The 14,743-nt window shown below is 37.3% G+C and overlaps 1 protein-coding gene across 2 annotated transcripts in view; it reads right to left on the reverse strand.

The window, feature by feature from the left end:
* The window catches only part of LOC106872501 (retinoblastoma-binding protein 5 homolog), a 48,773-nt gene that overhangs the window by 6,480 nt on the left and 27,550 nt on the right, over nt 1-14,743 (reverse strand). Inside the window, exons 12-16 of one of the 2 annotated variants that reach the window (XM_089352392.1) lie at nt 14,515-14,581; nt 12,648-12,744; nt 7,340-7,457; nt 1,975-2,139; nt 891-999 (exon numbers count right to left, since the gene is read on the reverse strand). In XM_089352392.1, coding sequence (XP_089208518.1) covers nt 992-999; nt 1,975-2,139; nt 7,340-7,457; nt 12,648-12,744; nt 14,515-14,581 — 455 coding nt within the window. In that variant the 3' untranslated portion in view covers nt 891-991. The remainder of the gene's footprint in view (nt 1-890; nt 1,000-1,974; nt 2,140-7,339; nt 7,458-12,647; nt 12,745-14,514; nt 14,582-14,743) is intronic. The other variant, XM_014919519.3, reaches the window with a different exon arrangement.

The following is a 14,743-nucleotide window of genomic DNA, read 5'->3' on the forward strand; positions in this document are numbered from 1 at the left end:
CAGTGGCCCTCAGCAGGTTGTCCCATAGAAACCTCCAGTTGTCTTCCACATCATGTGATGCTATATCCCCCTCTATTTCATCAAAAGCTTTGAGTAATACGTCTCTAAATCTCTGTCCATTTGCAGGATCTTTAAGCTTCCAGACTCTTCTCCTCCATGCTGGTCGACTTCTGGGCATCCATTTAGTCCTGATTCAAACTAATTGCTAACTACTAGTCTATGTTGCTGGGTACATTCTTTGCCTGGGAAGGTTTTGGCATTTATAAGCAGCCATCTTTCCCATTTCCTGGCAAGGATGTAGTCAATTTGGCTAATGTGTCTACCAGATTGGTAAGTGACTAGGTGACTGGCAGGTTTCCTGAAGTTAGTATTGCAAACCATAGGATCATTTACATCACAGAACTCCAGCAACCTGGTTCCCTCCTCATTGCAGGAACCAAAACCATTGCCACCATGTATGCCATGGAAGTCCCCTGCATGTTGTCCAACATGTCCATTGAAATCACCAGGTACAAAGAGAAGGTCCCTGTCATTCGTCAACGAAGTAGTCAGCAAAAGGATGTCATAAAACCAGTCTTTCTGTCCATCGGGTAGCCCCGGCTGAGGGGCATAGGCTGAGATAAAGGTTGCTAACCTATAATGTAGCACTAATCTAATCTTAAGTATTCTATTGCAGACTCTGACTACCTTGATTACCTTATCGACCCATTTCTCTGCAAGAAGTATACTCATTCCCCCAACCCCGTCAGTGTTCCCTGCCCAGAAGATCTTGTATCTATGTTCTTTGCCTGTGAGGAACCTAGCAGAGCCTCCTCTCCACCTTACTTCTTGGATGCAGCACAAATCTACACGTCTCCCTTCTAGCATCTCAACAATCTCACCAGACCTACCTTCCAGTGTGCCCACGTTGAGTGTGCCCACGTTGAGTGTGCCCACGTTGAGGGTGTGGGAGGTGTGGGCCCGTGTGACCCTGGGATGGGGAACAGCAGTGTCATGTACCTGAAAAGAAAGTTCACATTTGGCAGAATTCATAAACAAACAACAGCCTTCAACCTGCATACACTACACCATCATTTTTATGCACTATAATGATCACGACCTTACATAGAAGATAGACCCTAAGTAGTGGTGGGGATGGCATTAAGCCTTCAGAAGTGTTCATGGTAGACAACCGAAGGCTGTCAGAGGATAGGGACTTCTGGTACTGGTGGTGGGGGTGATAGGATAGGGACTTCCAGTATTGTTGGTGGGGGAAAGAGGATAGGGACTTCTGATACTGCTGGTGAGGGTGGGTGAACCGTGAAACAGCAATACTGGTGTTAGGAATGGCATATTAATAGAAGATAGAATTCAAAACTCTTAGAATTTCCGGTCAGCCAATCTATGACAAAATTAGAGAAATGAATAATTGACAATATGACAAAAGTAAATAGATGCATGAGAAAGTGACAATAAGGGTATTCATGTGAACTTAAGTTTGTTTTTAAGATGGAAGACGAAAACTATGTTTACAGAACTAAGAGGGGATTATGATCTGCACTGAAATAGAAGTGATAGACGTACTGCGTTGAAAAAACAAGATTCTTTATCTGAACATCTTCTGGGTTTGTATTCTTTTGGTGGGATTATTGAAATGTAGTAGGAATCTGAGAGAGCATGTTTATATAGAGTGGGATGGTGGAGGAGGAGGTAAGTGGTTGGAGAAGCAAGTGATTATCAAAACAGGGAGAGAGAGAGAGAGAGAGAGAGAGAGAAAGAGACAATGCCGGTGTTAGGATAGAGAGCGAAGGGGAGACAGATAATTCTTTCAGGATTTTTGCGAAACATAATTTTAATGGAACAGTAAATAGAATGTAAAAATCTTAGAATTTTCAGTCAGGCAATCTGTGACAAAATTAGAGAAATGAATAATCGATGATGTGACAAAAGTAAATAGATGCATGAATAAGTGACGATAAGAGTAATTCAACTTACCAATATTTTCTTTCTGATCTGATTCACTGTTCTCTTTGTGTTTACCAGAATGTTTGTCTTTACCTCGATTTTTATCAGGTTTTCCCTGCCGTTGTTTTGAACGACTACCTTTTTTCTGCTGCGATTTATCTTGAGGTTTCTTCACATTTAAGAAGGGATGAATCTCTGCAAGCAAGAAAGAGACAAAGATAGAATATGTTGTGTGTGTGTGTATATATATATATATATGTATGTATATATATATATGTATATATATATGAGACAGCCAGTGATATGTTTTAATAGAATTTGATGCTTTGATTTTAATTATTGATGGTGTTTATTTGGAAGGTAGCATGAAGAATAATAAATTATGTCAACAGCAAAAGAAAGCTAATGGTTTCAAATTTTGGCAAAAGGTCAATAATTTTAAGGGAAGGGGTTAGTCAATTACATTGACCCAGTACTTGACTGGTACTTTATTTTATTGGTCCTGAAAGGATGAAGCAAATTTGACATTGGCAGAATTTGAACTTCTAACATAGAGAGCTGGAAGAAATACTGCTAAGTATTTTGTGTGATGTACCAATGATTCAGCCAGCTCATCATCTAAAGAATAATTCTAATTTTGGGACATGGCCAGCAATTTTGAGGGGAGCAAGTAAACCTATTACATCAACCCCTGTGCTCAACTGGTACTTATTTTACTGATTCCAAAAAGGATGAATGGCAAATTGGACCTTGGCAAAATTTAGACTTGTAAGAAGCTGGAAGAAATATCATAAAACATTTTGTCTGATGGGCTAACAATTCTGTCAGATTGCCACCTTAACAATACTTTTCTTCTTCAAGGCCTGAAATTTGGGGGGACGGGGACTAGTTGATTATATCAACCTCAAAAGGATGAAAAGCGCTTGAACTTAGAATGTATTGGATTAGAAGCATCTTGTCTGATGTGCTGGCAATTCTCCAGGTAGTCAGCTTCTTGATAATAATAATCATACACCACCTTAATGGCTCAGAGGTTAAAGTATAGCTTCCCAAAGTGGGTGATATCGCCCACTGGTGGGTGATTTCAACTTACAGGTAGGCAATGGGTGAATTTCTAGAAAATGGTGGGCGATTTGAGATTTTGGCAGGTGATATGAACATTTCGTGGGTGACAATGAATTTTTAGAAATTAAGTCTACATTTACCGATATCTAGGCATGCCTAGAGTAAGGGTGCACTTTTATTGATTTGACTACTCGCATGAGAAGTCCCTTTGTATTAAAAACGCGGACTTGTTTATCAATCGAATATTTTGTCACAGTCATTGAGATGGTTGTCATGCGTGCTAAAAATAGCAGCCAAATAGGCCTTAGGCCTTAAATCACACTCCACTACAATTTTATTTTGGCATAAGTGTATGAAGTCCCGCATGTAGAATTCAAACGCACAAAAATTTCTTGAAAACTCCGAGAAACCAAAAAGTTATGAGGGGTTATATGTTGTGCGTATCAAAACACAAGTGGTATTTTCAGGATGTTGACAAAATGTGCAGTCACGCACAAAATGACAACTTTGAAATAGTGTTTCTTGACTAAATGAAAATGATCAAACTTTAAACCTGTATAACTTTTTAAAAACATTTTTCTGGAAAAAGTTGAATAACTCCAGCAATTTAGCTTGGAAAGGTACATTAATGTGCCAAATTTTAAAATTTTCGATAAACTTTAGTTTTTGAAATGCTGGCAGCCAAACGAACTAGATCCGTATTTGCTCCAGTAAAGACGTGTCAACTGACTCTGCTCTATTGACTTCTTCTCTTTGGGAATACCATACTGCCTTTCTGATGCCATCTGTAGAAATTTGTTTCCACATTTTCACTTTACTGATGCTTCCAGTCAAGAAAATTTGTCGACAATACAGTAGTGATTATTTATTGTTTGGATTTATTCCCTCTCCTCAGAACTGTCAGTTACCAATGTGCCTTCTTTGCCATCAAACATTGACCAATGAAGCAATGAAACCTTCACGCTTGAAGTATCACTTTGATGCAAAGCATTCTGAAAAGGACAAGACGTTATCATACTTTTTGCAACTGAGCTCCTTTTTCAAAAAGTAAATACAAACATTCAACACGCTACTCCAGGAAACTAGTAAACAGGAGAATGATGGGTTGATTACATCGTACAACATTGCATTGCTTGTTGCTAAGTCTGGGAAGTTTCACACAACTGGAGAAACATTACTTCGCCCAGTTAACGAAGAGATTTTGTCAATCGTTATGCATGAAAAACCCGATAACATTATGAAGAAGATGCCATTTAGTAATAACATAATTTCTCGAAGCATCGATAAAATGGCCAACAATGTCAAACATCAGCTCATTAATATTCTCCAGCGTTCTCAATTTTCTATACAAGTGGATGAGTCAACTGTTGTGGACAATCAATGTTTGATGATGGTATATGTTCGGTATTTCAGCAGAGACCTTCAACTTTGGAGGAAATGCGGTTCACAGAGAAATTGCTGCTTGATTCAAGAGGTGCGACTATTTTTCATACTCTCAAGCCTTTCCGTTTTGAACATAATATCCCACTCAGTAATATTCTTGCTTGTGCATCTGATGATAGGAAGATACAGAGGTTTTTTTATCCCTCCTAAAGCGTGAAATTTCTCACCAGATACTAACTGTTCATTACTTGGAACACTGGCAAAAAATATGAACGGTAGGCTGAATGATGTGCTACAGTTAGTTATCAAGACTGTGAACAAATTGAAGTCCAGTCCCTTGTCTGATCGAATTTTCCGTCAACTCTGACTGAGAAATGATGAGGATCATACTAAACTCTTACACCCTACTGAAGTATGGTGGCTGTCAAAAGGAAACTGTGTTTCACGCTGTGTTGAACTGTTTCATATCGCACTTTGCAGCCATTAATGAAGTGGATAGTGTATATCTTTTTCTTTTGTGGCATATTCACAAAATTAAATGATTTGAATAAGTTATTGCAAGGAAACAGAAAAACTGTCGTTGATTGTAAATCATTTATCACTAATTTCATTCCAAAATTGTGGTTTGTCTGCCTTCTTACTTATTAAGACTTTGGTTTTAGCTAGGTTGACTCTAAGGCCCTTCGATTTTTTCCTTGCTTCCACACCTGAAACTTCTATAGTTCTGATAGTGACTCAGTAATAAGAGCAAGGTCATCAGCATAGAGGAGCTCCCAGGGGCATACTGTCTTGAATTCCTGTGTTATTGCCAGGAGGACTATGATAAATAACCCTAACATTTCAAAATGTCAATTCCATCAATTTTCACAACTTGATTCTTTGAAAGATGAATTGGCTGATGAGGATTTAACTACATATCGCAACTATTTACAATCATTGCCCGATGACATGGTGGAGTGATTTCAAGATGTTATGGCACTGAATATTCCAAATTGGTATAGCAATCCGTTTGAGGTCAATGCAGTCGATTGCAAGGATGACATTCAGGAGGAATCGATAGATTTACATAATGACAATGACGCCACAATTCGATATAGCCGTAATGGCAAAGGTTTGTGGTACCATCAGAGTATATTGAATTCCTACCCCAGTCTGTGAAAACATCTGAAATTACTTTTGCTTGCCTTCCCTACATCATACGTGGCTGAATCTGGTTTTAACCATGTTGGAACTTTGCTTTCCCATAAAAGAATTGGACTGGATGTGACACAATGAGGAAACTTTCGGCTAAATTGACAAGTTTGAAACTGAATGTATCTGCACTAGCTGCATCACATCAGACACATGGTTCTCATTAAGAAGTTTTATTCTTTTCCTTTATAATACAATCATTTTTGCATCAGTAGTTCTGATCAAAGGTTCATTTGGGGAAAATGAAAATCAGTGTAAAAGAAAGTGCAAGTTTCCCAAAGTTAATCTATCTGAAAAATGGAGTTAACGTTAGAATTTTATTGACACTAATGGCAAAACTAAACCTACTATAAGGGATTTGTAAACAACTACATATTTAGTATAAACAGTACTAACAGAGCAACGAGTCTACGATATAGTGTGTGTGTCAAATGATACGGGGATGGGGTAGGGGATTTTCTGTTGGGAGGGTGTTGTGTCAGGGTTTTTTTTTTTTACACATGTGAGCAATGGAGCATTTTTGGGCCGATAGGTGGGCGATATTGCAATTTGGCATGAAAAGTTTGGGAAACACTACATTCGAGTGTCAGGCTCACGATCATGAGGTAGTGATCTTATATCACGTTGCTTCAGTTCACTCAGCTGTGGAAATGAGTTGTGACATCACTGGTGCCAAGCTGCATCAGCTTTTGCCTTTCCCTTTGATAATGTAAGTAGTGTGGAGACAGGAGGCTGGTATGCATGGGTGATTGCTGGTCTTCCATAAACAAATTTGCCCAGACCATGGATGGCAACTTTCTAGGTGTAATCCCATGGTCTTTACATTACCTTAATAACAATAATTACTTTACAAATCAAATTTAAAGTCAAGAAAAAAAAATTTTTCTTGTAAAAGTCATATATTTTAATTTCATTGCCAATATCTTGTCTCTAAATTATGCTTAATAAGAAATTATTTAATTAATTCCCAGTTAATTAGCTTACTTGAAATCTAAACATAGATTATATATCTGGAGAAAATTAAGTGAAAAATGAGTATCCTTCTCAGATGTTAAAAGTCACTAATTGTCAATCATCTTAAAAGTATTTTCCCATACCAGTCACACTTTAGTAAATGTTATGAATTGTGAGAATAAATAAGAAACTTACAATCCATAAAGATTATACTGCTACAATATTTTTGGCAATATGTAATGTTTAAAGAAGGGAAAAAGAAACAATTGTATCATCATCATCACATGTCCATTTTACATGCCACCATGGGTTGGGCAACAGGTCAGAAGACCACCCTTTGCTCTAATGTTTCAGTTCTGACACCACTTCTACAACTGGACAACCTAACACCAACCATTTTAAAGAGTCTTCTCAATGTTGCACTGACTGCTTGTTTCAATAACCACTTTACAATGTACTGGGTGGTTTTTATGAGGTACCAGCGAGTCCCCATGACCTAACTGCATATCTGACATTTGAAGGGGAGGGCTATACTGGATTAAGCATTTAAACTGTTACAAAATTGGATCAAAAAGAACTGTAACAATTGCTCAGGATATAAAATTCTATTCAATATTTAAACAATAGTTAATCCCTGTTCCATGGAAGCCTTCTAGCTTCATGGTACTCAAAATGACTTGATAATGTTGTGTGATGTTCACTAAAACTATTGAGAACGACTACACTGATGCTTGCTTTTCTTGTGAAGTGGTTCTTGTCAATGTTTTTAAACTCCACTAACACAGCGTGTATGAAATCTTACCATCAGTTGGAGCATCAGGCAGGTCAATGTCGACAGACTTTGTCTTCCGTTTCTTAGGAGAAGAAGCTTCATCAGAAAATTCTTTGTCTTTTGGGTCTTTCATTGTATCTTCTGGACCCTAGAAAAGAAAAAAAAAAAGGATTTCAGAATTAAGTGAAGAAATATTATGCATTAAAGCACCAAGGTTAAATTCTCAATAAAATTAGTGTCTCCCCCAGTTCTCAAATAATGACAATGTACTGTCTCTTCTGGTTTAGGTTGCAACTTCTATCTCTTGTATTTTTGTATGTATATAAGTTCAAACATACATATATATGAATGAATATAACAACAATATTATCTGCCTATCCGTTTGTCTATCTGTCTCTCTCTCTCTTACACACACACACACACAAACACATACATATTTCTCAACATGATTATTAAAAACATTTAGTTCACTTATTGAGCTACCACTTTTGTAAATAAGAAATTTCACTTCAGTAAGCAGATATGCTGAGAGACACCTTCGAGAAGAACAAAGCAGAAACTGTTGGATTGCAAGAGAACAAGTGTCTGTTCTGACATATGATAATGCAAAACTTTGTCTATTCTGGGCATAAAACAATGGGTCTCATTAGATAATTTATCATCCACATTGTTTTAATGTCCACTTTCCCATGCTCATGTTGGTTGGATGAATTTATTGAGGTGGATGTTTTATGGCTGGATGCTCTTCCTGTCATCAACTCTTGCCTGTTTCCAAGTAAGGTAATATTTTCCAATGGTCAGCATGTTTTCACATAATACTGGACACAAAGGACACCACATGTATGACGGTGACACTTGTTTACAACTATCAAGCAATGTTAAGGTAAGGAGACAGTAACTAACACACACACACACACACACACATACATACATACATACATACACAGACATGGTCCACATAGTTTCCATCCACCAAATTCACTCAGAAGATATTGGTTGACCCAAAGCTATTGAAGATACTTGCCCAACATGCCACTCAGCAGGACTGAACCACATTTCATTAACAATTATTGATTAAACACTTCTCATTAGACAGCTAGATAACAACTATGGCTAAATACCTCTTGTTAGACAGCTATTTATCAATATTTTTCTAATTAGCTAATAAACAAATATTGGCAAATATCTCTTCTCACCAGACAGCTAATTAACAATTATTGATTAAGTATATACCAATAGATAGCTAATTGCCAATTATTGATTAAATCAATTAGACAGTTAATAAATGATTATTGATAAATATCTCTCATTCAAGAGCTAATTGACAATTGATTAAATACCTCTCTCATCAGACAGTGAATTAACAATTATTAAATACCTTCTTTCATTAGAAAATTTCAAGTAAATTACACTTGAATGAAATAAATAAACTTAATTGATAAAGGAAGTTGTCAATCTTTACTCTAATGTATCATGGTTAGTTAAGTCTAATGGCAGTCTTTACTACAACAACTGTCAAAGGTTTAGATATAAATATAACAATACCCTGTTTACATAAGAATTTAGTGACTTTGAAAGATCATGGGGACATAAACACACCAACACTGGTTGTCAAGCAGTGATGGAGAACAAATATATATATATATATATATATATATAACAAGCTTCTTTCAGTTTCCATCTACCAAGTCCACTCACAAGGCTTTGGTTGGCCTGAGGCTATTGTAGAAGACACTTACTGAAGGTGTCATGCAGTGGGACTGAACCTGGAACTATGTGGTTGGGAAGTAAGCTTCTTACCACACAGCATATGCCTGTGCCTATGGTGAATATTGTGAACGCATATGTTTCTTGTTTAATCTATGGTAATCTTTGGATATATTTGCATATAAGTTGAAAGCGACACCTGGGAAGGTCAGCAGGGATGATTGTCTTCAGGCTGAAAGTCTTGAATGTGCCAGGGAAGTGTCTTCTGAAATTATGTGATGTATATATACTGAGTGGTGGGATAAGAAATTGCTACTTCATCCTCTTTCACTCTTCATGTTTAATGGAGGGAATATCTTACTGAGTTCCTCTAGATTGTACAAGCTGTCCAGGTTGCATATACCTACGTTAGCAAATTTATCTCAGACGTCATAGGATTTTCGAGCGAGATCGTTGCCAGTGCCCCTGGACTGGCTCTTGTGCGGGTGGCACATAAAATACACCATTTTGAGCGTGGTCGTTGCCAGTACCGCCTGACTGGCCTTCGTGCGGGTGACACGTAAAAGCACCCACTACACTCTGATGAGTGGTTGGCGTTAGGAAGGGCATCCAGCTGTAGAAACTCTGCCAAATCAGATTGGAGCCTGGTGTAGCCATCTGGTTTCACCAGTCCTCCGTCAAATCGTCCAACCCATGCTAGCATGGAAAGCGGACGTTAAACGATGATGATGATGATGATGATGATGAAAGATGTGAAATGATTCTGTGGGAGGGGATTAGTAGTGGAACTCAAATCAGATAAAGCTATAAATAACAGCATGTAAATATTGGGCTTAAAAAAACCCTTTGGATGGAAAAAGTTAAAAACTATCCCTGTTGTGGATGTAGTGATTTCAAGTTCAGTCTCACTGTGAACTACCTTAGCCTGGGGCCAAAAATGCTTTGTGGGTGATTTTTGTAGATGGAAACTGTATAAAATCATATGTGTGCACATGTATGTGTATATACATATATATATCAGGTCATCTCATAAGTTATGTCTGGACTTCTATATTTTCAATTTTCAAATGCTTTAACAGTATTTTAGAATGTCTAATGACATCAAATAATATTTATATGTATTTGGACATAATTAAACTAATTAAATTTCATTTTGCAGGATAATCTAATTGAAATTTCACTAATTATAGCTCTTCAAACATGGAAGTGTCTAAGGAGCACTTGATGCACTTTGAGTTTAAAAAAGGAACTCTGCTGCTGAAGCGACTTGAAATATCCACTCAGCTATGAAAAAGAGTGCCTGAATGAATGAACTTGTGGAAGATAGTTTGTAAAATTCAGAAGTGGCGATTTCAGCCTGGAAAATAAGGCCCAAACAGGACATCCAATTGAGTTTGATGACAAACTCCTTTTGGCAGAACATGAAAAAAGATCATGCAGTTTCAGTTGAAGAATTGGCAAGCCATACAACTGTTCACAGTCATCTTCAATAGCTTGGAAAGGTCCCAAAACTCGGAAAATGGGTGCCTCATGATTTGTCTGAAGCCAACTGCAAATCTCTTCATTCTCTTGAACTCATCTCATCCCTTTTGGACAGACCAGTGATGAAAAATGGGTCTTCTATCAAAATGTTAAGTGTCGTAGACATTGGCTTAGTGAAGGGGAAAAGGCCCAACCACAACAGAAAAGGGAACTCCATGCAAAGTGTGTTCTTCTCTCTGTTTGGGGGAATTGCAAAGGAGTCATCCACTTTCAGCTGCTACCAACCAATGCAACAATCAATGCTCAAATCTACTGTCAGTAATTAGAGTGTTTGAACGCTGCTTTGAAGGGGAAAAAAAAGCTTGCTTTAGTGAATCAAAAGGTGATGTTTCATCAGGACAATGCAAACATCCCACACTGCAAAGATCACATCACAGAACTTGGCTGGAAGAAAACTGCTCACCCGCCTTATTCCCCAGACCTTGCTCCTTCAGATTACCATTTGCTCCATAGTTTCCAGAATCATTTGGATGGATTAACTCTCAAAACAACTGAGGAAGTTGAAGAGTTTTTCATTAATGGGATTAAAAAGCTTACAAATAGATGGAAAGATGTCAATCATGGAAACTATATTGATCATTAAGCTTCATTAAAATGTAAGATTTGATCACTTGTTCTCCTTATTCGAAATTTGGACATTACTTCATTACTTATGGGATGACCTAATACATACATACGTATATATATATAATACATATATATATATATATATATATATACACATATACATATATATATATATACATATATATAAAACGTAAATTGAAAACAGAACACAAAGGATATCGCGGTACACATGTTTCAAGCTTTATACACAAACTGCCATTACATCAGTATATATTGTTGATATAAAGGATGGTTTTAAGCTATCTTCAGCCGCAAACATTTTCAGTCCCAAGATTACATCACAAAGAAAAAAGAAAAAGAGAGAGAAAAAGGAAAAGTCCACTTAGTATTATCCATTATAATAGGCTTATCCTTTAAACTGTTATATCTGCATAAATGTTCGTTGGTATTCAGAAATCTGCCCATACTGTACCACAATTCAGCATAAAGTCTATATATATATACAAACACACACAAGTTTGCTCTCGCATCCCATCACTACCTTCCTTCTACCTGCTTTAGCCATGTGTCTCCTCTATAGCAAAACATCTGGGCTTATCCCTCACTCATACTTTAGCCTTTTAGCAACTGGATTGAAACCAACCACTTCCACCTTCGCATCCCAAATAATTCATCCTAGTAGTAGGAGCTTTTTCCCTTTCTTTTCTGTCTTCTAAGTTACACAGCAATATCACTAGTGTTGGTGTCATGTAAAAAGCACCCAAGGCACTCAGTAAAGAGGTCAGCATTAGGAAGGACATCCAGCCATAGAAATCATGTCAAAGATGATGTAGGAGACGGGTTTAGCCCTGTAGGCTGCAGATTTTCAGGCAAACCATCCAACCCATGCCAGCATGGAAAGCAGATATTATATGATGATGATGACATACATATATGCCAGCTCAGGAAAATGGACATTGAAAAAATGTGTGTGAATGTTTATATTCTGTGCTTTGCATGAAAATGTAGGGCTACAAATAGTGACATTTGCTGCCAATTTCATCAGTAAGTCATCCATTAGCTCAGCATTTGCAAGACATCAATGGAATAAAAAGTCCATTCCTTGAGAAAAAAAAGTGACAGCAAGGGCATCTGACTGTAAAAGGATGCTTCAACTGATGTCAAAATATATCTTATTAAACCATAAAAATATTTGTTTCCTATAGATATATCAATTGCAACCAAACATTGATATATCCTATAAATATATCAACTGCAACTAGGTCGGGCTATGAAATGTAATGGTGGTGATGGTAGCAGTAGTAGTGGTGTTGGTGGTAGTAGCAATAACATCAGTGGTGGTAATGTTAATAGCAATATTAAAGATGTTGTTTACATTGGCAGAACACCACAAGTAAGAGTAAAAGGAGAACAGTAGAAAGGTGGTATCTACTTAATTGACCCTGGGATGAGAGGATAAGTTGACCTAAATGAGAAGGAGGTGATTATAATGGTGACATAATGTTTAATAAGGAACACCTACCATTTCTGACCCTAACGGCCATCCTTCTTCGGGATCATCAATTTCTGGCGAGACAGGAAGGTACATTAAAGCATTTTCATCTTCAGCTTCTTCATCGCTGTAATAATAAAACAACACAAAAAGAAACCATCATTATTAGTAGTAGTAGTATTACATATCTGAACTTATCACTTCCTCCACCCAACTGATATTCACTATTGACCACAGCTCCATCTACGTTCATCATTCACCTCTAACCATTTGTCACCCTCACCCTCTTGCAAACTTTCCCATCCATCCTTGATCCTCTGTCCTTATTCTTTCTCATATTCACCTTCCTGTACGTTGTGGCTATGTCCTGACACTTCACCATCATCTTTCTTGCTTTCCAACTGGGATAACTATGTATTTCCTCTACAGCAAAACACCTGATTTTGTTCCTCTACTATAGTAACTCTTTAGCATTTAAACTGACCATATCTGGCCCAAATATTCTACTTGTCCTATGTTCAAACCAGCCAGATGAAGCCTCTCACACCCACCCTATAATGTCATTCTAAAAATAAACAATCACATCATCAAAATCTTCAAACTACAAGATAATGCATGATTAATTCAAAACAATGTGAATAAATAAGCATTACATTTGACAGAGTAATCTGAATGCTAAACAGTTAAGCTTTTTACCACCTAGCATAGGATACTGCACTCAGTTAACATATTTTGTCTTAGAAATTACTTGATGACCTCAGGAGAACTAGTGCCATGAAAGAAAAGGCATTCAGTACACCGTAGATCAGTTGGTGTGAGGAAGGACATCTAACTGTAGAAACCATGCAAAGTAGACAACAGAGCTCAATGCAGTCTTCTGGCTTATCAGGTCATGTTAATCCTAACAACACCTGCCAGCATGGAAGATGTATGTTAAATGATTATTTTTACAATTATTATTAAGGCAGTGAACTAGAAGAATTGCTAGCACACCAGGCAAAATGCTTAGCAGCATTTCATGTCTACATTGAGTTCAATTTCTGCCAAGGTTGATTTTGCCTTTCAACCTTTTAGGGTTGATAAAATAAGTACCAGCCAAGCACTGGGAGTTGATGTAATCAACTTGCCCCTTCCCCAAAATCTCAGGCCTCATGCCTATAGTTGAAAGGATTATTATCATCACCATCAATAATCTATAATAGGACACCTTTGACTCTGCACAAATACACACTTTTATTCCAGATTTTGCAAGTTTCATTCATAACAAATATATATTTTTGTGGTTTTAAGCAAATACTTTGTCCAAAATGAACCAGAATGCAATATGGCACTGGACAGACATTTTTTCTATATACATATATAGGCATGGTTGAGTGGTTAAGAAGTTTGCTTTCCAAATACATGGTTTCAGGTTCAGTCTCACTGTGTAGCACCTTGTCTTCTACTATAGCTCCAAGTTGAATAAAGCCTTCTGTGTTAATTTAGTAGACAGAAACTGAAAGAGCTCTGTCGTGTGTGTGTATGCATGCACCTTGACATTGCTTGGTGGTTGTGAATGAGCATCGCCATCATAAAAGCAGTGAATGGCCGTAGGGAAATGTTACCTTATTTGGAAACAGGTGAAGACTGGTGGCAGGAAGGGCATCTAGCCATAAAAGAACCTGCCTCAATAAATTCTGTTTGACCAATGCAACCAAGGAAAAGCAGACATTAGAAGGATGATGATCCTCCTTTTAATGTCCTCTTTTCTATGCTTGACTGAGTCAGACGAAACTTTTGTTGACGCAGAAATGGAATAAGACATAACGGATAGAATCGGATAATCAATCATGGCTACATGTATAAGAAAATGGTAGGTTACAAGAAGAAACAAATTAGGAACAGCGAGTTGACTTACCTACTGACAAAAGCTCGAATTGGTTCAATACTGGTGACATCAACTTCTTCATCTTCTTCATCAGGTCCTTTAAAGAGGAAAAGACAGAGTTGGTTAATGACTAACCTTAAACTTGACTATCTTAAAACAAGTGTGTATATATACACACTCATTTAGCAAGGTGATTTGCATAGTTTAGTTAGATTTGCATGTCAGGCACAAACTGAGAGCTTGGTTGATGTTAAGTATA

This window comes from Octopus bimaculoides, chromosome 5 (genome assembly GCF_046866305.1).
Source record: "Octopus bimaculoides isolate indiv1 chromosome 5, ASM4686630v1, whole genome shotgun sequence".
Taxonomy (NCBI): domain Eukaryota; kingdom Metazoa; phylum Mollusca; class Cephalopoda; order Octopoda; family Octopodidae; genus Octopus; species Octopus bimaculoides.